This window comes from Phyllostomus discolor, chromosome 1, assembly GCF_004126475.2.
Source record: "Phyllostomus discolor isolate MPI-MPIP mPhyDis1 chromosome 1, mPhyDis1.pri.v3, whole genome shotgun sequence".
NCBI lineage: Eukaryota > Metazoa > Chordata > Mammalia > Chiroptera > Phyllostomidae > Phyllostomus > Phyllostomus discolor.
The window spans coordinates 45742314-45767006 of NC_040903.2; the positions used below are offsets into that span (position 1 = coordinate 45742314).

The 24693-nt window shown below is 35.5% G+C and overlaps 1 protein-coding gene across 1 annotated transcript; it reads left to right on the forward strand.

Moving 5' to 3' along the window:
* Positions 1 to 1266: 1266 nt before the first annotated feature.
* Positions 1267 to 21104, forward strand: LOC114492938 (alpha fetoprotein). Its single transcript, XM_028507578.2, has 15 exons — positions 1267 to 1410; positions 2208 to 2259; positions 3181 to 3316; positions 5536 to 5747; positions 6846 to 6978; positions 8253 to 8350; positions 11064 to 11193; positions 13022 to 13236; positions 15070 to 15202; positions 15751 to 15848; positions 16420 to 16558; positions 18107 to 18330; positions 19468 to 19600; positions 20528 to 20582; positions 20964 to 21104. The coding sequence occupies exons 1-14, from the start codon at positions 1320 to 1322 to the stop codon at positions 20570 to 20572; spliced, it is 1839 nt and encodes a 612-aa protein (XP_028363379.2). The 5' UTR covers positions 1267 to 1319; the 3' UTR covers positions 20573 to 20582; positions 20964 to 21104.
* The last annotated feature ends 3589 nt before the right edge of the window (positions 21105 to 24693 follow it).

Consider the following 24693-nt stretch of genomic DNA (forward strand, 5'->3'; position numbering starts at 1 on the left):
GTGAAGTTACTTTTGGTTTAATCTCATCAGGATCTCATTGTATGAGACTCATGATTCACAACCCACCTCCAGCTTGATGTGGACATATTATTTATAGTTACTTGTCTATATGTATATCTATAATATTAAAATGACCATAATTTTATTAATTCCTATTTATTGCCAGGCTTCTGACCTATGTCCCCTCTAATCTTTTGATGAAATAATGAGATTGAATTGTATTGCCCAGTCTTGAGCATATTTCTATATCATTAAATTTTCTTCCACAAAATTATTTTTAGGGTGGCATATTATTTCACCTTATGACTGTATCATACTTAATTCCTACTCTAGCTTATTTGTTTTTTTAATAGTAACTATAGAATAGTGAATCACCTGTGAAGCTTCAGAAAATACTAATGCATAGGTCCCAACTCCAAAAGATTCTGATTTAATTTGTCTGGGGTGTAGTCTAGGCACTGAGAATTTTAAACGTTCCTCTAGGGAATTTAATGTGCAGCCAAGACTGAGAACCCTCACAGGTTGGGAAGCTATGAGGTGAATTCCTAGAACAGGTGGCATTTGCAAGTGCTCTTTATTGAGTATTAACACAATCATGTTAAGTTGCTAAGTGAACAGTACAGCTGACCCACTTCAAAGTTTGGCATACACGCAAAAATATTTTGTAACAAATAAAACTATTATAGGACTTGGTTCACCAGGGTTTGTGCTCTAACTTTTCTATGTTAAACTATACCCGGTATACTAAATACTTAAAAAAGGACCTTATGGACCTACAAATCAGGTGAAAAGGATTTTTGAGCTAAACAACAACATAACAATCAAGCAATGGCTTCTTCAGCAAAAGCCTGAGTTGGTCAATGTGTCCACAGCATGGCGCGTGATGAGCACTTGGTTGATACTTTTAAATGAATTCATGTATTTAGTTAAATTTCATACAATCTGTTCTCTTCTCTTTATAGCCTCATTAACTTTTTTACTTGAAAGGAAGTGATTATTGTACAATTTAGGGAAAATCATCTCTTTGAATACTCTGTAGTTTGAGGAGAATATTTGTTACATTTGCAACATAGAATGAATTTGCAGGTTTTTTTCTTTTTCCACCCCAAAGAGGCCTGTGTCCTTGAACATTAAATACAAATAATCCTTGTGCTGTTAATTATTGGCAAGTTGTCCATTTCAACCTAAGGAAATAAAGTAACAGATATACCAATAAAAGATTACTGGTTAACAGACATTGCTTGAGAAGGGTATAAAAGAATTCCAGCAAGATTTTCAGTATTCTTTCCCGACCTTTGCCAACAGCAGCAAAATAACTAATGATCATGAAGTGGGTGGCATCAATTTTTTTAATTTTCCTACTAAATACCACTGAATCCAGCACAATGCATGACAATGCATATGGAATAGGTAAGACATTTTATTTTTTGCATTTTATTTTTTGTCTTTTCTCTATATCAAAATTCTTAAATTTGCATTTATTCATTTGTCTTGATTTATTTATCACACTCTTCTACAAAGGGAAAAATATTCAGTTAGTGAATATTTTTAACACATGATAAACTTGTAACTTTACAGGGTGTTTACGAAATTATAAAAGTGCTTAACATTATGAATGGTTTGTATTCTTCATGTTGAATTAACTTTTGTACAGAATTTATTTAATATATATTAAGTATCTATCTGCCATACATATGATATATATGAGTATATCATATATATTATACCATAATCTTGGTTCCATTGCACACAAACACCCCCTTGGACTGGTGAAATAAGTAATATAAGTAACATCTTTATTCTTTACTTTAGAAAAAATGGGTCATTATTTGACTGAAGAAGAAACAGTGGAGCTGGGATACAAATGGGAAGAAACTGTGGTATACACATGTTCAAAAGGATGACTAAAATCAATACTTTTAACCATTTGATTTCCAAGCCTATTGGAGCGTCACAGTGCAGGAGAGAAACAAACAATTTGAAAACATAAAATCTGGATTTTAGTGCTGTGTATTCTAAATTATTCTTAACTTTAATTCTTAGTTTTCTCAAGTACAAAATTGAGGGGTTTAGATAGATGATCCCTAGTGTCTTCTCATTTCTAAAATTGTATACTTCTAACTTAAATATATTTACATGTAATAATGACTACTTTCTTAGTTGCAAATGAAACCACTGTTTCTCATGAAGTTCATTTTGCTTTCCAGCCTCCGTGTTGGACTCCTCCCAGTGCTCTGCAGAGGTGAATTTAGTTGACCTGTAAGTCCGACTTGTATAAATTCACTTTAAACATGCAGAGCAATGATGATTTTAGTTAAGTAATTAAATGAAACTGGGTAACCCTATGAATTTTTAAAGTATAAAAGCAAACTGGGCAATGTCAAGAAAAGTCATTTATATTCAATATCAAGCTGATATTGAAGAGGTTGAGCTGTTAGCCTGTGCCTTAGATGTTAACCTCTAGATTCCTTGCAGTTCCATGAAACAAACCAAGTCAGATGTTAGAAGTTGAATATTAGTATCTGATCAGTGACAACCAAAAAGAATTCAGAAATTCTCTCAATACCAATAAGATGGCATTGCAGTATTCTCTATCTTGAATACTATTTAAATACTAGCGACAAAAAGAAGAAGTAAAATATTCAATTTTCTGTTATTCATAGAGGGTGTATTGTTCTTTTGAATATTATGTTTCCATTCCACACTTCTAATAGTGAATTTAAAGGTATGTATTGCTACTACTATTTGTACAGGGAAACCTGCTAAAGCAATGCTTTGGGTCAATCTGTGAGCACTGCAGTCTTGGATCAAACCTTGATTATGCTGAGTAGTAACAAGCAGAGGTCTGATGACTAATTCTGTGCTTAAATTTAAAAGAATATCTATAATGAATATAGATACCCTCAATTATAATTGCACTGCAAAAAGGAGGAACCACTGTTGTGGGATATTCACTTATTTTGATTTTTAACAGATGTATGTAGGTTTATGGGTAAAGGGGACAAGAAGAAGACTGATATTATTCCTGGATAGCTGGAACTTAATTTCCCATGGATTTTTAGTAAAGATCACCCCCTAAATAGGTCACAACATAACAAAAAAATAAAAAGAAAAACTAAACTTGAGAAAAACATGCTTGATATGTCTGCTCCTTAAGCATTCATTATATTTTTATTTCAGAGCTACCATATTTTTTGCCCAGTTTATTCAAGAAGCCACTTATCAGGAAGTAAATAAAATGGCAAGAGATGTATTCATGACTATAACTGAGAAACCCTCTGGCAATAAGCAGACTGAAGGGTGTCTAGAGAACCAGGTGAGTGAATCATCATGATGATGATGATGATGATGATAATAATAATAATAATAATAATAATGTGATATTTGATGAAAATTTAACATGAAGAAGAGAAAATTCAGGGATAACATGATAATTAAATTTAAATATTTAAAGAAATGTTGTCTGAAAGAGGCATTAGATTGATTCTGAATTGCTAAAGAGGGTAGAAGAGAAAACAATGAGTGCCTATTATAAAGAGACAATACAGCCCTGGCTGGCGTAGCTCAGTGGATTGAGCACGGGCTGCGAACCGAAGTGTCACAGGTTCGATTCCCAGCCAGGGTACATTCCTGGGTTGCAGGCCATAACCCCCAGCAACCACACATTGATGTCTCTCTCTCTCTCTCTCTCTATCTCTTTCCCTTCTCTCTCTAAAAATAAATAAATAAAAACTAAAAAAAAAGAGATAATACAAGCATGATGACTAAGGGCTAAGGTTCTGAAATAAGAGTATCTGGGTGATCACAGGCATATTTCTTAACTTCTTTGAACTTTAATTTCCTTATTTATCAAATAAGGAATAATCATAGCTTCCACTTCAGGATTGTCATGGAAAATGATATGATAATAGTAATAGAAATTAATTTTTATTAAGCACACAGTGACAAGCATTATTCTAGAGAGTGTTACATGTATATTGATGATCACAATATTTTACGATAGCACTGAAAAATCAGAATGAATATCCAGTGAGCCAAGAGACCCTGACTGGGGCTCATTGGCAGAATATTGGCTTTGTGTACAGATACAAACCTATTAAATCTTTATGATAATCCAAATGACAGATGCTAACCCTTCAGTTGAGGAAGGTGAGTCACAGAGAAGTTAAGTAACTCGTTTAAAGGATTCCAGACCCAACCAATATTTAAACTAGGTCATGTGCTCCAGAACTAACACCCTTGGGGGCTTCATCACACTAAGCTCACACTATAATGAAAGTGAAGTGCGTAACATGTAGGTTTGCCAGATTTAGTGAACAATCAAAAACAAAACATGAAGCTCACTTAAATTTGAATTTCAGCTAAACAATAAATACTTTTTCTAGTATAAGGATATCCTAATGTAGAAGATCAATAAATAATAGTTGTTGTTACTTTATCTCAGTATAGACATGAACTGTATAATAATTAGAGTTATCCAATTATGGAACAAAATGCCCAGAGAATCCTTTGACATGATGGGTTGATAAAGTGGACAAAAGATAATGTGTCTGGAGTATTATTGTAGAGGAGATGCCCTTTTAAAGTATTTTCCAACCATGAATTTGATGATTTAATAAAAATCCCTGTTTTGCATCTCTATTTTTGGCATATCTTGATAATCTTCTAAAGATGTGTATACATTAAATTACATATATTCCATGTTGCAACTTTACCTCAGAGGAGAAGTTCAGGTAACTTTAGATTGCTGATTTATTTCTTATAAGCTTAAAGTCACAGTTTTTATGTAGATTAGGAACTGGAAGTCTTACTCAAGATATCCATGATTCTCTAAATATTAGCAGTAATAAAAGTTAAATTAAAATTTTCCAGAAATGAATGGAAGACAGTATTCCTCATAGTCATTCTGCAGAATATTGGTGTCATCATGACCTTTGTAAAATTTAGGCAGTAAAGGAAGGTTCCAAACATTTAAAAATGTCCCTTTTCAAACATTTTAGCTAAATCTGTGATTATGATCCACAAAAATATCTGATGTTATTTTTATTTCAAGTTATTTTTATTTTTATCTAAAAATAATATCCAATTTTAGATCAATGTCTCATCATAAAAGTCCCATGTGGAATGAGTATCTCTGTCTGAAAATTGACTTAGAATAAAAAAGGAGAACTTACACTTGTCATAGGGCCAAATTTTTGGTGGGCCAAATAGCACAGAAAAGGGTACAATAAAATATTTCATATTTCTTGGGGGAAGGAAACAAAATACTGCATGGCCTCCTTTCTTTTTAAAATAAAAATTTTGTTTAATAATTGTGTATATTACTTAAGATTGGAAACCAAAATTTCATTTCTCAAAAGGCACTGAAAAGAGCTATTTCGTCTGGTTAAAACCAAATAAGTTGGAATTTGTATGGGGAATTATTTTTCTACTCTATAGTTCTGATGTTGGATATTAGAAAAGTTCTAATCTGCTTTACAGGTTTTTTAAAAGTAAAGTTAGTTGTCTTTCATTAAAAACAAATCTTTCTGATAGCTATCTGCCTTTCTGGAAGAAATTTGCCATGAGAAGGAAATTTCTGAAAAGCATGGACTTTCACACTGCTGCAGCCAAGTTGGAGAGGAAAGACATAAATGTTTCCTAGCACACAAAAAGGCCTCCCCAACATCCATCCCACCTTTCCAACTTCCAGAACCTGTCACAAGTTGCAAAGAATATGAAGAAAACAGGGAGACGTTCATGAACCGGTAAGGATCCAAGTTAGTTAAAAGTGAGATTAAAATCCCAGAAAGGGAGCAGTACCAAGCAGAATCTAGTATTTCTGCAAATTATAGATGTACTCTAAAACATGGAGAAGTAGAAATAATGTTTGGTACTTGATCTCCTGAGGTCCTGAATTAGGAAACTTGCAGTGTGCCTTTGTTTCAACAACATGCCAGAGAGGTGCAGTAGAGGCCACACACCAGAACTGCCAGTGTTCCTTTATCCTCTTGCGATACACCTTGGTTTTCCCCTTCTAATCTCTCAATTTTAGTTTGCCCAAGGATGTATTAGTACCTTGCAAAATGACTCCCTATGGAGCCAAATATTTTTTTGTGTGTTTAACAAATTTCCTGGAAACAAAAAATGTTAGTGGTCCAGGGATGCTTAAGATATACAAACAGGCCTAATGTTGCTTGTGTACTTAGGATGTTCCAAGAACACGTGTGCTTGGAGCATATGGTCAGATGAAGGCTCAGAGCAACCTGTGAGGTCTCCTTGTCCTCTTCCTCTTTATTCCTCTTTCTCTTTCCATTTTGCAGATGAGGAGATTGAAGTTTAGGAGGTTAGAATGAGTGGGTGGGGGCACACTGCTAGTACATCCCCAAGCTGGGTTTGGACCCAGGTTCTCTGTATCGAACTCTTAATCACCTGTGTCTCCTATGTTGCTGTATAAGCCAGAAGATGTGGAAACCTGCCCTTAGACTATCTCTGCTCTGGAGACTACCAAGATGGATAATTTCATTCTGTACTGATGGGGGGAAAAGAAATGTACCATTCTGTTTTACTTAGTGGTGGCCTGATGTTGCTGACCCTGGAAACATGTCTGAGTAGGCTTATTGAAAGGACACTTTAATAAAAACCATAGGCAGCATCCCTGCCTATTTTGCTCTTGAATTAGAGTATGTTATCAGTTGTCAGATTTCCTTCCCCTGGGGATTTTTAGTGAGAAAAATTTTTCATAGCTCATGGGAAAAATAGGATGGTTTTGTGATTCTTTAAACACATTCCAGAGTCCAGTTCTAAGCAGTAGCAGTCTTATTTTATGTGCTTGTAAACCTTATCAGTTCTATTTCATTTCACAGATACATCTATGAGATAGCAAGGAGGCATCCCTTCCTGTATGCGCCTATACTTCTTTCTTTGGCTGCCCACTATGACAAAATAATTCCCTTTTGTTGCAAAGCTGAAAATGCAGTCGAATGCTTCCAAACGAAGGTATCATATTTGTGTGACTATCTGAACCAGGACTTTCATCTGGCTATGGCTCATTAAAACCAAACAAAGTTAAAAATGGAAATAGGCTTTGTGTGTGGAATATCTTTTCTGGAATAGAGCGTATTTCAGTATTCTGAAACTTTTTGGGCTAAACAACATGGATTTGCTTTGTTTTTCATTCACTTATTCGTTCAGCCAAAGTTATTTTATTATTAAGGAAGTGAATCTAGGGGCAATAAAGAAAAATAAATATAGAGGTGATAAATGAAAGAGGAGAGGAAGAGGTGAAAAAAGGAAGTAAAAGAAGATGGAGTGGGAGAACAGGAGGAGAAGAAGAGGAAAGAGTGAAGGGAAAACTATGATAAATGCTTTGTATTCACTATTTCTTGTTTTGTTCAATAAGTATTTTTATTTTTATCATTTTTAAATTAATGTTTGAAAACTTTATTCACTATTTCTTTTAATCCTTTAAACAAATTTGAGGTGTAAGTACAGTTGACCCTTGAACAATATCAACTCCTATGACTTCAAAATCTGCATATAATTTTGACTCCCTCCAAAATTTAACAACCTTGGTATCCATGGGGGATGGGCTCCAGGACCCCCCAGGACACCAAGCTACATGAATGCTCAGGTTCCTTATTTTAAATGGCATAGATCAATGCATATAATCAGCCCTCTATATCTGCAGACTCCTAACCACAGATCAAAAATAACACAGGTATTTATTGACAAAATCTACATATAAGTGGCCTTGCACAGGTCACACTCATTCAAAAGTCAATGGTATTATTGTCATTTAATGATCAAGAGAACTTAGGTTTAGAGAGGTGAATGGCTTTCTTAGGTTCAGAGAGCTAGAATAATATCCACAATTAATTACTTGCCACCAGAACACCTACAACAAAAATTTTCGAAGAATCATTACTATTCCCAGAGCTGTTATACAATCTTTTCTTTTTTTGTGACTGAGCAGACATTAAATAAATTATCAGTCTTCAATATGTCTTGCAGTTGTTTATTTATTATTCCGTAAAAGTTATAAGGTTTTTATTTTAAGGTATTGAAAAAAATCTATCTGGCATAGATGTATATAAACCAACATAAAAGAATGAATAAATGAACACAGTTCTACAAAAATGCATTGCATTCAGAATTTTTAGTAAAAACTTTATAGAATTTTATATTTTACCTATATCTGTTGTTTCTACAATTATTAGAGCCTATAAAAGAAAATACATGCTTTCTTGATGCCTTGTTTGTTTGGATTGTAGGCAGCATCAATTACAAAAGAATTACGAGAAAGCAGCTTGTTAAATCAGCATGTGTGTGCCGTAATGAAAAATTTTGGACCCCGAACCTTCAGAGCCATGTAAGTTTAAGTTCTATCTTGGGGAGAAGGTAGGGTCTACAGAACTACCATTTTGCAATCTAAGTCCATTTTATCTTTGTCACTGGTGTAGCAAATAAAGTTTCCTTTTAGGAGAGCTAATGTGATTAAGAATCATGAAATCTTAGGAAGGAATGCTTCCTTCCTTAGGAAGAAAGCTAACAGAGCACTCTGCTGTTTCACATTTATTAATCTGGATGAAAAAAATACTTAGAGAAGACTTCTGAAATTTATACTGTTGATCTAGTTTAGATACTCGTAAGTTCCTGGCCTGCAATCACATTATACCTCATAATATGAACCTATGTTTTTCTAGATTCTCTCCAAAATAGGTTAGTCTTCACTGATGTGTCATTTAATATTTTTGGTGTAAGAAGAAGTTTTTAATATTAATTCTGCTTCCTAGTCTGCTGTAAAGTCCATTATGCCAATTGTTCCTTCCTATGAAAATATTCACTTAAGTCGATAATATAGAATCTAGTACTAAGAGATAAAAAAAAATTGTCATGTTTGAAGAACTAGGATGTATTCTCCTAGCTGCTGAAAGTAATGCAATTCACTGAAATTTGTTTTCTTGTGCCAGCTGCTAAAAAGCTCAAAAGCAAATTTGGCATTTTTCAATGGACCATATTTACTCTTACACTTACCATATTTGCCTTCTCTCATTTTTCTTGATTGTCTTTTTCTATCAATATACCATCTGTCTCTATCTATCTATCTATCTATGCATCCTACCTCTATTTCATATCTTTGTATGTTGTTACAATAAGGAAGAATATAATATAAACCCAGTTAAATCATCTAGTCCAATTTCTTCACTTTTATGCATGAATAACCTGAAGGCCAGAGAGATTAAAGTACTTTACCCAAGACCACAATGCTGGACATCAGAAGTTAGTTTTTCTAGGTCCTTCTCATGTATTATTTTCATTATACCAATTTGTCTACTGTGTCAGTGATCTCTGATTATTTATATCCTGACAATGAGACATTGAAGTCACATATTAAAATCAGAGTAAAAGGCTTTCAGTGTGCTATCCGATATGGCAGCCACATGTAGTTCCTGAGCATTTAAAAAGCCACTGGTACAAATGGGGAACTGTGCTCTCAGTGTAAAATATACACTGTGTTTCAAAGACTTACTACAAAGAAGAGAATCACATTAATAGATTAATATGCATTAATAGATTTTAGATGGATAGATTTTTATGTTGATTACATACTAATAGATTTGTAATGGATACATTGATTACATATTAAAATAATATATATATTTTAAATTTTGTTTTCCAATTATAGTTTGCATTCAATATTATCTTGTATTAGTTTCAAATGTACAGCATAGTGGTTAGTCAATTACATACTTTACAAAGTGGTTCCTCAGATATTTCAAATACCCACCTGGCACAATACATAGTTATTACCATACTATTGACCATAATCCCTAAGTTGTACTTTGCATCCTTATTACTATTCTGTATTTACCAATTTGAACTTCTTATCCCCCCACCTTTTTCACCCTGTCCCCACGCAACCCACTCCCATCTGGCAATTATCAGTCTGTTTTCTTTGTTAAAATGATATTTTTAAATTATATTTTTGATATGTGGTGTTAAAATATATTATTAAAGTTAATTTAACCTGTCTTGTTTTACTTTTGAATGCAACTACTAGAAAATTTTAAATTATATAGCTGGTTAAAATACTCTTCAAATTTTAGGATGAAATATTTCTAGTATAGCAAAACATCTGAGCTGCTAACCAAAGAGCATTAGTTATATGCATTCCCATTTTATTTCTGTTTATTTGTGTGTCAAATGACACAGTGGAAGCCTAGGTTAAAGTTTTTAGTCATGAAGTTAGGTCAAGGTAGACTGAGTTTTTCTCGGAAGAGGCCAGACTTATGTTTTACCTCTCAATCTATTTGAAACTTAAAGATTGACTCATGAACTGGTTTATTTAAATTTATCTTAGTAATAAATATAAATTAGATATTATTATAATGACTTCATTATCTGATATCTGTAAGTGGTTTAACTTAAATATCGTGAAGAAAATCCATCTTCATTAGTAAAGCAACACCAACTGCTTGGGGGGCGGGGTAGGAGTTTCACCTGGATGTCTCCTCAACTTAATGAGATACATGAAAGGAATAAGAATTGTTTTCTTACTTCCTTTTTGGGCCACACTTCATGTCTTGGCATCACAAACACATCTGAATGCTTAGTCTGCTCCACTTTCTTGACCCCTTTCATTTATTTTCACATATGTACCCCTCCCTGTATTCTCAGAAGTATTTTTTCCCTCCCAAGTAAAAAATGATTATCACTTAATTTTCCATTCCTTGATTGTTTATCCTTTTCAATTTTTTTCATCCCACTCACTATTCTGATCTAAGTGCTCAGCATCAGGGGTGCATAGCAAAAAGTGCTTTTAGCACAAACCACAGGAAGGGTTTTAGGTAAAGATAAATCCCCTCCAAACCATTTGTGGGGCCAGGTCATCATTTATAGAGCCACTGCCTCGGCAGATCCGGCTGCAATATACAAGACTCGTAACACTTTTCCTTGCTATTTAAACAACAAAAACATTTCAGGTCTTTGTGTTTGGAGCTGCAGCTATATTGCTACTTTATAATGTTATTTCATTCTAATAGATAACCACAATTAATTTCTAACTCTTTTTCCCCTTCTAGAACCATTACGAAAGTGAGTCAAAAGTTTCCCAAAGCTAACTTCACTGAAATCCAGAAACTGGTCCTGGACACGGCTCACACCCACGAGGAGTGTTGCAGAGGAGACGTGCTGGAGTGTCTGCAGGATGGGGTGAAGAGTCTCGCCTCCTAAAAAAGAGATGTTTCCACTCCCTCTTCTTTCTTTTGCTCTCATGCTAAATGGGAGAAATCTTTTTGACCTGAGTTGGTCACAGATTATAGCAACAAGCTGACTTAGTGAAGTTATAGACTTCATGCTAGTAAAAAAACTCTTCTGTTGATCCTGCCTTTCACTTCAGGGATGTTCTCCCCTTGTGAGACCAGCACCCAGTAATGCTCACTTCTAAAGGAGATGGTAACCTCTTGGAAGGCCTCCACATCAGAATTCTGGGGGTGGACTCTTCACTTTTAATGTCTTGTTTTTTATCTGTTTGTTTTTATTTGACAAATATATAGTAAATAATTCCTATGCATTAACCTCTGTGAGGGACATTTGCTATTAAGGCACAAGCTGACCTCAAGGCATTTATAGGCTAATAGCAGAGATAAGCCTGGTGACATCCTTGGGATGAGGGACTGTCTTTCACTTATTGTTATTGCCATAGGCTGCCAGCACCATGCCTGGCACCTGAGAGGCACTTTATTATATATTCATATAGCTAGCCTATGGGTACAACAAAGTAACACAAGACACAAGAAAAATAACACACAAAACTATTCTATAAGGTAAAGCTAGCCCTCCCAAAGAGAGGTGCAAATAAAGGGTTATAGGAGAATTAAAACCCGAAACCGAACCACCCAAAAGACAGAAGCACAACTTAAGCAGTGTGGCGTTGGTCCCTTCTGAACAACCCTGTGCTTCTAGATATTGTACGAGAGGCCTGTCTCTTCCCAAATTACTACCTCTCTGGTTGGTATGATGCACCTTCTTCTCCAAGGGGGCTTAAACATGGCTTTCAGAAGCTTGAAAGTGAGATAAAGTGTTCGTTTCAGTGGCATTTAGTGGAGACAGTCTCAGAAGCCAGCGAGAAGCCAAGGCTGCAGGGAGGACAGAGGGCGACAGCCTCGGAGCCCAGGGTGCAATCCTGGTGCAGGAGTTGAAGACGAGCTGAGAGGAGGCTGCCACAGAGATTTTCTTTTTTCATTTATTTGTGCTTTTACAAGTATTTACCTGCATATAAAGGGCAGCGATAAACACTATTTTTGTCTTTCTTTGAGGTCAGTTTTCTCAGTTTTAATTGATAATTTTATTAATTTGTATAATCATTAAAAATTAGTTTTTCAATTTTTGGAGCTCATAACCACTTTTTCTTTTAAAGTGGAAACGTTAATTTCCATATAGTATTTAAGTCTGATTTTAATGAGTGAATAATGAGTTTTAAGTGTACTTGCTGAGAATGCACAAATGTTCAGGCCTGTCCCGGGACTGTGTAAATTCTGCTTCTTTCTGGCCACTTACGTGCACTGTCATTTTATTATCTATGGACTGCCCTCTGGAGGTCATAGTGAGTCACTGCAGATTGTTTAAAGATGGAGCCTTTTGCTCTCCATGTTATGACATCAATAGCAAATATCTAGTAGCAAATTTCAATATTAATAGAAAGATATACATAAATGTGCATGTAATTTTTTGAGGAGCACATTTCTCTCATGGTTTTAAGAGCTTCCTATTAAAATAAATGAGTAGGTTTTAGCCGACATCTATCACAAGAAATTAACCAAACAGGGATAGGTGGGAAGGAGGAAAGGCAAACTAGAGAAAGCCTTAAAACAGGTGATGAGGTAGAATGTCTTCTTTCCTCTTCTTTCCTTCCTATTCCACCCTTCCCTTTTCTCTTTTCTTCCCTTCTCTTTTTCCTTCTTTCCTTCCTAAAATTGGTCCTAAGGCCCTATATTAAGAATAAACCTTAAAAATTTGTATTTTATTTTTCCCATTACAGGAAAAAATTATGTCCTATGTATGTTCTCAGCAAGATACTCTGTCAGGCAAAATAGCAGAGTGCTGCAAATTACCCACACTTGAACTTGGTCAATGCATGATTCATGCAGAAAACGATGACACACCTGAAGACTTATCTCCAACTCTAAACAGGTTTTTAGGGGAGAGAGATTTCAACCAATTTTCTTCAAAGGAAAAAGATCTCTTTATGGCAAGGTAAGCGCACGCTGTAAATGTATGTTCACACAAGTAAAGGTTATGCGCTGACAGCTTTGGTGGTTGAAATGGGGATGGAAGGCTATGGTTTTTGAGCACTGTCAGTGAGAATAATGCTGGAGTGTCCTGAACTAAAATATATATAAAAGATAACTAGGGAATAAAGAATGAAATCTATTATTAACTAGATTGTTTTGGGCTGTATTTTATTTTGCATGAATTTCTCTGGAATCTGAAGCATTGTCAGCCCTGTATAGGTTACTCATATGGAGATCACTATTGAACTTGCACATAGGATGTGAATACTTTTGTAAAAATAAGGGACCATGATTAAGAATGTGATTTTTCACTGTGCATGTTTTAAAAATTCTTCCCCCCAATACAACTTGATAGATAATGCTGGTTAAAGGGCTTTTATTGGGAAAGTTTATTTGCTATTTATTGAATTCATGTTTGATTTTTGTAAGAAAATAAAAAGGTGTTTAGAGACATTTGCAGTGTAGTAGTTTGCTGTAATGTAATTGATATGACATGTTGTCATTCCGTTTGCCTTTAAGGGAAGCAATCAGTTAATACATTTTCCTTTATTGTGTAGTGCGTATCTGGATGTCTATGCACACTATTAGAGGAAGGATTTGTGCAGCTCTTATGAAATTATACTTAATGATCTCCAAGGGTCTTTCTAAATTTAAGAGTCTGCTTCTAATGTAGTAATGAAAATAATGACCCAATTTTCTCTTTAATATTCCTTGAGGATACTAGTTTATTGTTACATTAAATTTAGATACCCACAAATTGTTTGCACAGCTAAATAAAATTATGCAAATGAGAACAAAGTCAAGATTTAAGAACCCATATTGACAATTTATTGCTGGAAGAACTAACAACCTCTTTCTATAACCTTGGAATACAATTAGTAAGTTCAAGAATTATCTTTAAATTTATATATCCATATACCTCCACAGTTTATTGTTTATGTAATAGAAGCAGTTCTTCAATTGGAAAGGTTCTTTGCAGTAGAAATTTTCTCAGCTGAGAATGATCTTTCTTCAGATACTAGTGTGGCTCCTTTCACCCAGGTTTCTGGTCCAAAAGAGCCACCCAGAAAGAATTTTCTTGACCACACACTCTAACTTAGGTGTCACCTCTTTCTTTCTCTTCTAACTTTATTTGGCTTCGTTTATTTAGCACTATTGAAAATTAGATCATCTACTTATTTATTTGTTTCTGCCTCCCTATCATGTATGCTTTTTAAAAAAAAATCTTCACCTGAAGACATGCTTATTGATTTTAAAGAGAGGGGAAGGGAACAGGAGGGAGGGAGAGAAACATCATTGTGAGAGAGAAACATCAATAGGCTGCCTCTCTCAAGCGCCCCTAGAGGGGGCTAAAGTCACCACCTAGGCATGTGCCCAGACCAGGAAGGAAACCCGCTACCTTCTGGTTTATGGGACGATGCTCCTACCAATCGAGCCACACTGGCCAGGGTTATAATGTATGCTTTGGAGAGGTCAGGCATTTTTATCTTATACATTATTGAACATTTGCTTAAAGAATGCTTGCATAGAGTCAGCACTGGAAAATTATTTGTTGAATAAATGAATGTAAACCCCACAATTATAAAGCCAAATGAAGGATGCAAAAGAAGACAAGATGCACCATTTTAAAACAATTTGAAGGATTTTAGTTTGTATTAATAGTTTTGTCATGCATACAATTTATATCATATTTGATTTCCAGGGTTATTTGGATTTTAACTTCTGCTTACCATATAACAAAGGAGGGATTTTTTCTCTTAATTCTAATAACATGATTTTTTCACACGTATTTCAGATTTACTTATGAATATTCAAGAAGACATACTAAGTTTGCTGTCCCAGTAATTCTAAGAGTTGTTAAAGGATACCAGGAGCTACTGGAGAAATGTTCCCAGTCTCAAAACACTCTCGAATGCCAGGATAAAGGGGTAAATTGCTCCTGCTTTTTAAGCAGAATATGAAATACTGGATTGATGTCATCCATTAAAATATGCTCTTAGCTTATTGCTTGAAAGTCTCTAGTTATTAACTAATAGTTAGCTTGTTGTATCTGTTCACTAGTCTCTAGCTCTTAAGTAGTTATTAGCTTAGTTGTCAATAACTAGTGGCTTACTTTAGAAATAAAAATGATACTCAAAAGTTCTTTGACACACAAAATAAAAATAATACTCATTTTTAACAGTTTAAGAAAGGCAAGCTTTTGTATAGAAAGAACTGTAATCCTTAAACCAAAGATTGAATTCTGTCATCAAATAGCTTGGTGATTCATAAAGTTTTAAACTTAATCTTCCCAGAGTCCATTTGTTTTAATTCTCACAATTCATACTTTGCCATCTTTAATATTTAAAAAGTTCTAAAATTGCTTTCTCTAAGATTGGTATCATCATAGAATAAAGTATTACTGGGAAAATTTTACATACAAAGTTATGTGTCTAAGGAGAGAAAAAAATGTGTGTAATAATGCTTGTATTGTCAGGAAGAAGAATTGGAGAAATACATCCAGGAGAGCCAAGCACTGGCAAAGCGAAGCTGTGGTCTCTTCCAGAAGCTAGGAGAATATTACTTACAAAATGCGTATGTTTTATTAACCAGTATTTTTAGTAATTTAAAATTATTAACCGGTGAGAGAAATATACATCTACATTAGCCACCATGGCCACACTAATTTCAACTCCACTTTCAGATTGGTAGTCAGTGTAATGTGATCACCCAATTTCCCCTGAGAAGGCTGCCTTCCCATTCCCCTGGTTCAGGAGGCAACAAGAATGGCCTGTGAAGTGTGATCTGTGTCACCGGCTTTGGGTTCCCCCAAATCATGCAAATTTTTGCAGGAAAGATATTCATTCTGCCATAGTCTGTCCTAGTTAAAACACCAAAAGATCCAAGTTAAAATCAATGAAGCTTCTGACATTGGGAATAGGAGTCAACCTTCTGCCCAGCATTTGTTTTCCCATTGTGATATGTTGGTATAAGGGGAATATAAGCAGTGGTTGTTAGAGTAGTCACATCTCAAAAGTTGGTCCAAATACCATGTGGGTGATTAAATGAGTCTATGTCTTCTGATACCAAAAGAGGGTCTTTGAGAAGAAGTAAGTCCAAAAACCCATGACTGACTCAGCAAGATTTGGTGAAAAATGCCTTGCAGGTTTCTTGTTGCTTACACAAAGAAAGCCCCTCAGCTGAGCCCACCAGAGCTGCTGGCCTACACCAGGAAAATGGCAATTGCAGCAGCCACATGTTGCCAGCTCAGTGAGGAGAAACAGTTGGCCTGTGGTGAGGGCGCGGTGAGTGTCTCATCTCATTCTGTCTTGTTTCTGCCTTGTTTGAAATGGCCTTCTTTTTCCCACTGAGGGAAAATGGCAAAAACCAAAGTGGAGGTGACTTAGAATTATTTGGCCAGTTACAGTTGGAGGGGGTGTGAAAACTCATCTCTGAATAGTTAGATGTGGCCAGGCTTCCTGCCCTTCTATAACAGCTGGTGGGAGTACAAACAGTTTACTCAGCAGTGTTTGAGCAAGCTAGATATAAAGGGAGGAGAGAATGACCAGCACATCAGTCAATTCATGATTTTCTTTTTTTATTCACTAAATACTTATTTTAATATTTAAAAGAAAAGATAAACTTCATCTTCGATGGATTAAAGTTAGTCATACTTATATTTTTACTCTCCGTAGTAAAAATACAAGCGTATTCATATGATCTTAGGAATATTTTATTCCCTTCAATGGGGTATAGGGTACAAACAGGGTAAGTACCATGTTCTTGATAGTAAAATGACTAAGGTCACTGGTGCCCTATGGTTATGGGTTTTTTTTTTCATTATTTTTTCCCTTAAAGTCACTACTGTGACCAAAATTGTATACAAAATTTTCCCTTTTCCTCTTTTGATGATGGGGACTGCTTTGCTAGTTAATCTTCAGGTCTTGAAATTTCTCACCAGAGATTAGAAGGGAAAAGAGAATTTCCTGTGATTAAGCATTGTCTTTGTCATTTATTGAATTCTACCATGTTGGGAGGAGGCAGAGATACAGGATGGTGTGATGGCTCAACAGTGTGTTCAGGAAGTCTCCTGTCTGTTGTCCCTTCCCACTTTCAACACACACTAGTCGTGTCACTGGGGAAGTTAGCTACCTCACTGAGCTTGAACTTTTTCACCTGACATTTGAGAACAAAAATTGTGCCACCATCATAAGATGGCTGTCCAAGGTAATGTGCCTGACTCACTAAGGACTAGCCTGACACAGTGTGCACACAAAATGTGTTGGCTTTTATTATAAGTTATTAGTAGGCACTTAAGAAATATCTCCAAAGTGTGGAAGATAGGAGGATTCTACATGGGGAAAACCTTAAAGACACACACAAATGTATGCGCGCATGTCCTATTTCTTTTCAATTAAGAATGACCACATTTGTACTATTCTTACCTTCAAAAAGTGGTTCTCTGGAGCCCAAAAGTAAAATAGAAAACTCAACCAGATAAAACATGGAAAATGTAAGGCCTGTATTGATTTCCTAGGTCATGACAGAGATTTTTTTGCCCTTTGAAAGTGAGTTTTGAGTAGCTGACACAAACAGCTGAAGGGACTGTCTTCAACATCACCTATGGGCCATCTGTCACTAAGTGCTGAGGTTCATCATGGCAAATGGGCAAGCGAGAATCTATAATGTAGCAACACACCATCCTATGGAAATAGCAGCTATTTTGTAATATTGAAAATTATCATACATTAAAAATTATTGTAACAGTTTTCTGAAAACTAAAATCAATTTTATGGCTAATGCTCCATCCCCTTGTTTGTTGTTTTTTTTTTTTTTCTCATTCTCCTAACTAGGCTGACCTTATTATTGGACAATTATGCATCAGGCATGGAGAGGCTCCTATAAACCCTGCTGTCGGCCAGTGCTGCACTTCTTCATATGCCAACAGGAGGCCATGCTTTAGCAGCTTGGTGGTGGATGAGACATATGTCCCTCCACCATTCTCTGATGACAAGTTCATCTTCCATAAGGATCTGTGCCAAGCTCAGGGTGTAGCCTTGCAAACAATGAAGCAACAGTAAGAAATTGTTATTTGCTAGCATGGAGAAGAGTGACTATACCAAATAGCAGTTGATATTTCTGTACTGCACTCCCAACATTCTTGGGCTCATCAGGAGAACATTATTATTCCAAAGCACTTAAAGTGGCTTTCAAAATGTTTTCCTCTCAGTACCTTCACAGCCTCACTGGGATGCAGGCCTAGGAAAATTTAGTAAGGCAGACAATTTCTGGTTTGTAAAAAACAGTCTCCATTGTAACTATTGTGGTAATGTTATTTTGAGATTGAGGGAAATGAGAAATCTATTTTGGAAAATTAGAATGTATTTTTGCAGTGTCTCTGGGTACTTTCATTTCAAAACACTACTGACTTGTTTTTCACATTGTTTACCTTTTGAAGAGAATAACCATACTGTTTGATTTAACCATGAAGTGTGAGTGTTAAGACATGGAATGCACATTTCAGTTTGTTGTGGTAGGCATTCTGTAATGGTGATGGTAATGCAAGTCGATGAAACTGATGGTGTCCAATGCATTTTAATGGTCCCATACATTTTAATACTGTCTTGCTTTGTGAATGGTCTTCCTTCATTTTGGAAAATGTGTTTTTGCCTTTTTTCTCTGTTAAAATCCAAGACATGTTTCAAGGTACAGTAAAAATGTTACCCTCTCTGGCAAGCCTTTCTTATTATTATTCCATCTGACATTAATTCCAGCGTGAGAGTATTGCTAAATGAATAGAGCAGAGACCTAGTATTGTCAGTGCTCAGTAGAGGTGTTGTAATTATGGGTGGCAGGTGTTGGAAAAGCCTTTGAGTATGGATAAGACAATTTAGAACAGAATTGGAAAGAATATTCTAGATAAGTAATAAAAAGACTGCATTTCACTAGGTATAAGTATGGTAGAATTATGAAATGTGTTTCCTCTATAATGTGCACAAATGCCGAACAGGGGAACACTTGGCATGTTTCTAACCTGTCTTTCTGATGAAAGTATTAGACAAGGTATGAGCTAAGTCATAAGATTATGGGTTGATGGAAAGAGGGTTTATTGTGAGGGTTGCTAAGGCTCTGAAAATTCTCTACTGGGAAGGCTTAAGAAAAATATCATTGCATAACAGACTTCCCTTGTGTTTTATTTTGTTTTAAATCATAGGTTTCTCATTAACCTTGTGAAGCAAAAGCCACAAATAACAGAGGAACAACTTGAAGCTGTCATTGCAGATTTCTCTGGTCTACTGGAAAAGTGCTGCCAAGGTCAAGAACAGGAAGTCTGCTTTGCAGAAGAGGTATGTGCAGCTCATTTTCAAACTCAAAATACTTGGTACAGAATTTTCTGCAATGAATAATGTAAAGAATACTCCCTTAATCTATAACTTTAAAATAATCCCAGAGAGATTTAAATCTGATTTAGAAATAAAAACAGTTTTCTCACCAAATAATAGAAAGAAGTAAAAGTTTTAAAAATATTAATAGAATTAGTAATTTTGATTTATTTCTTAGCAGAAAGAACAATAAAGTTAATATATAATTAATTAATGATAATTTAGACAGTTTCCAACCTAAAATTTATCAGTTCAGCTAAATGGATTAAGAGAATTTATTAGCAAATGCATTGTGCAAATTGGATACTGGAGGAATATTTATAGAAAATATATCTGAACTCATTTGGAAACATGCCTTTGAATATCAATAGAGTAGTAATTAGGAATTAACTTAATGTAATTACTTAGCAATTTTATCTGAATTTGTAATTGGCTACATTTTGTAAGCCTTTAGTGTGTATTACTAAACATATTTAAATGTAGCATCACTATATTTTAAAAATATATTCTATAACAGCCATTTTGCCAATTTTATCTATTTCATACTGCAAAAACTTAGATATTTTTATATAAATTACAGAGATATGTAATATTCAGAAATGTTTAGTTTTTCTATAGATAATATAATTAAATGTGTTTGAGTGTGTGCACCTATCAGTATGTGGCTGTGCTTTAGACATTAGTGTAAAGCCAACAAAATCAACTACTGGGTTTTTCTCTCTCTGGCCTCCACTGTCCCAGCTTGCTGGCATCAGAAATGTATATCTTTATTTTTAACCAGGTTAACCTATGATCATGTGAATTCACCCTTGAATAGTGGGAAATTAATTGTATGGCTGGCACAATCATCCATTTGTTTATCTGAGGATTCTTATTTTTCTTTATTTGCAGGGTCCAAAACTAATTTCCAAAACTCGGGCTGCTTTGGGAGTTTAAACTACTTCAGGTAACAAAATAATTCAGACAAGGCTAAATAATGTTGATTTTCTCCCAAATATCTATCTATAGTGAAATGCATCCTAAGAACTACCAATAAATGGTTTTCTTAAAAAATAAGTGCAATTCAATAAAAAATTTTATTTTAAAGATACTGGAACAAAATTATGACAACAATGTTAAATTAATGACTCAAGTAACTCAAAATTCTCTGAGGTTAATTCAAAGGCTTCAGAGAAAGCCATGAGAAGAACTTCCTATTTATTTAATACTTCTCTGATATAAAATAATAAACCCATTACCTTCTGCACCTAGTATGTAACTGTGCTTATTTATTTAACCTATTTAATTAATTTATCTAGTAATTAATATATTTTTGTTCATATTACAGGGTGAAGAGAAGATAAAATACATCTTTGGGATTTGGTGTGAACTTTTAAATTCTAAATGATTTTAGTACCTTTTATGAATTAATGAAATAATGAAGACTTTTATGTGAGATTATCATAGAAATAAAGTATCCTCAAATATTCCTTTTTTCTACTTGCTTATTTATGAAAATCTAAGGGTAATTTCTTTAGTTTTGTATACAATTGTCTGAAATGGGGTCCATTAAAAAAGCACTGAGTATTGGTTATGGTAGGAGGTTAAATCCAGTCAAGGATGGATTTATAGTACTAAGGTCTAGAGTGCTTGGTGAACTAAAAAATTATCCCCAGATTAAGCACTGTGGGGTGCTGCCAAGACACATCTTCCATTAAATAACCACTTAGGCATGCTAACAGACAAGCTGGAAAAGAGAAAAGAAATTATGCTTTTATAGAATCCATCAAGAATGATTCTACTCAAAGTTTTGCCTCTTTTTTTCTCATTCATGTTCAGTTCCCTATTCACTGACATTTGAAAACCTATAGTTAATGCACTATAGTTGTTTTAATCGAATATAATTTTCATCATTTGTATTCCACATCATTTGTATAATTTTCATCATTTTTATTCCACAAATGTTTACTGAGCACTCACTGGGTACCTGGCTCTGTTCTGGGTGCAGCCACTGTCCTCCAGTTGCTTCAGCAGAGAAGGAAGCAGCTAATAGCAATGCAAGAGGATTATGGCTGTCATAGAAGTATGACAAGTTATTGAATCAAAGGATGGGTGAGACCAGTGCTGACTGGGGAAAGTCTCACACTGAGGGGCCATCATTAAGAACAACCTTAGAGATGAGTGGGCATTTATCAATTCAAGTAAGAGAGATGTCCAATCCTTGAAAGAGTGAAATAGCCTATGACAAAACATGGTCAATGGTTTTGGGGGGGAGAGCAGGGTGAGCAGAAGAGCACAGATGTAGGTGGAAGCTATGTGGGACTGAGCCAGAGTCTCATGGGCTTTATTCCAAAGGGTTTGGACAATATCTTAAAGGTAACAGGGGACCAAAGTGATATTTAATTAGTAATGATCTTTCAGAAAGATATCTGTGAGATCTGGAGGATGGAAAGCAGAAGTAGGGGAAAATGTACAGTGGGCCAAAGTCAGAAAGTGGTAAAAAAAAGGTCAGTCTACCAGTAGGGAGGTTATTTATTGTATTAGCTTTGAATAAAAATCTAAAAACGACATTCCTACTCTGGCCTCTCCTCCAGGAGGAAACAATTGCTCCACAGAAATGCAGAAAGCTTTCAGTTCTCGCTCAATTGCTCTGGACCTTACATTCTGTTACAAAATCTCTAGACTTCATCTGATTTTTGTTCTAATTCTGAAAGGTATTAATTTAGAGGTCACAATAAGATAAAATAGAATTCAATATAAAAGCATTAAACCAGAAAAATAAATTTTTTGTTAAGAGGAAAGTTCAATGAAGAACTTAAAGTGGTTAGAAAAATTTATGAGCCAAATGATGTTTCATTAAAATATATAAAGAAAAAAATGATTGGAAATACAAGGACAAATGACATCAATACAATGGCAAATTGGAGATTTTAAATGGTTTTTACTTCGTTGAAATAACAAGTTAGCCAGACAAATAAAGATTCAGAGTAACCTCTGGTCAAGATTGCCAGTGAGTCCCATGCCTCAAAATCCAATTTCTGTCTTTAGTTTACTTATCTCTTTCAGTAGAATCTGACACAATTGGTCACTCTCTTTCCCTTGAAACATTTTTCTGCTTGGCTTTTGGATTTTTTTTCCATCTATGGCTGCATCTCCTGGGTCTTGTTTGCTGCAATTTCTGCAACTCTTTAACCTCTAAATGTTGAAGTGTCTCAGAGCAGCTTTCCCTGAATCTAAACTCACTCTCTACGTGACCTCATCTAGACTGATTCAGTGATACCAGCTAAATGGGGACCACAGCTCTTTATAACCCCAGCTTGGATTTCTTTCTTCATTTCCAGGCTCATATGTCACATCCCCATTTTGATAATACAGAAATATCTCAAACTTAGCACATTCCAAACTGAATTCTGCCCTGTCCCAAACTTGTGTTTCCCCCTGTCTTGTCAATTCTTCTAGTTTCTCAAGCCACAAGCCTTAGAATCATATGGTTCTTCTCTTCCATGTCACCCCTATGAGCAAAGCCTTTTGGCTCTACCTTCAAAGTATATCCAGAATTTAACTTTCTCAAAACCTATAATATAAGCCCTAATCATACCACACATGGATTATTTCAATAGCTTCTTAATCAGTGTCCTTTCATGTACCTTTGCCCCATCCCTAGCTCTGGGTTCAACATACTAATTGAAGTGATTCTTTACATTTAAGTATATTATGCCTGCAGCCAAAAATTTATGAGAGGGTTGAGATTCAGGGGATAACAATAGAATAAGTGGGAAATATCACCAATCTAAAGATGTTTCATTAGATAACAAGGCTAAGATCACCCACACCCTCAACTTCTCAATGACTATATTTTGCTGTGAAAGCTGGACAGTAAAGAGGGATGGTATAAAAATTGATTCATTTGAAAGACAATGTTGGAGGAGAGCTTTATGGATACCCTGGACCACCAGAAAGATGGACAACTGGGTCTTAAAACAAATTAAAACTGAAATATTCTTAGAGGCAAAAATGACAAAATTGAAGCTGCCTTACATCAAGCAAACCAGGAGAAGGTACGGTTCTTGGGAAAAGACAATAATTTTGGGGAAACAGAAGGCAGCAGGAAAGAGGAGGACTGAATATGAAATGGGTGGATCCACAAAGGCAGCCATAGACATCGGTCTGCCAGAGCTGAGCAGGGCTGTTGAGGTCAGGACATTGTGGAGTCAATCGCTCATTCATAGGGTTGCCAGGACTTGGACCTCACTTACTAGCACATCACACACACACACACACACACACACACACACACACACACATTACGCCGCTTTTTTACTTAAAACCTATCATGACTTCCCACTATCTCATAGTGAAATGTAAAGTCTGTCCAATGCCCCTCCACGATGGTCCCTTTCTGCCCTCTTCTCTTTCTCCTTTTTCAGGCTAGTGGCCTCCTTGCTGCTTTTCAAGTTATCAGTTAATTTCCTGCTTAGAGTTTTGCCTTTGTGATTCTTTTTTCTGGGAAAACTGCCCTCAGATACACGTGGGGCTCATTCCATCATCTCCTCACACTTCTACTCATTATCATCTACAGGAGACTTCCTTTACTGCTCCATCTTCTAAAAGGCACGCTGAGGAGAGGAAGACGCATGGGCCTAAAAATTAACATAAAAAAAGAAAATACATTTCTCCTCCATGAGAAGGTTAAAGATCTGGTGCACGTGTGTCTGTGTGTTTCTGCGACAGGCTAGGGCAACTGGCCTTAAGGAGGGTGAAGCGGTGGAAGGGAGTCAGAATGTACCCTGTGCTCCTGTCTGCACACTGCATTGCGAAGAAGACGGTAGCTTCACCCGCTGCTACTGTAAGACACAGAGCAGAAGCAGTGGCCCAGATTGCCTGGTGTTGATGGGGTTACGTTATCTGTTTTTTCTGGAGTGAGCTTTGGTAGTTTCTGTCTTTCAAGGCATTTGTTCATTTCATCTAAGTCATAAAATGTATTGGCAAAATATTTTTCAAGATATTCCCTTGTTATTATTTTAATGTCTATGGTGATGTCACCTCTCTCATTCCTGATGTTTGTAAACTAAAAACTG

What these genes read in the sequence shown, in the direction of transcription:
- LOC114492938 (XM_028507578.2), top strand. Translation starts at nt 1,320, where the DNA reads ATGATCATGAAGTGGGTGGCATCAATTTTTTTAATTTTCCTACTAAAT. An exon ending in TGGCCTGTGGTGAGGGCGCG is followed by an intron (nt 16,559 to 18,106) that starts GTGAGTGTCTCA and finishes TCTCCTAACTAG; the next exon opens with GCTGACCTTATTATTGGACA. An exon ending in TTGCAAACAATGAAGCAACA is followed by an intron (nt 18,331 to 19,467) that starts GTAAGAAATTGT and finishes TTTAAATCATAG; the next exon opens with GTTTCTCATTAACCTTGTGA.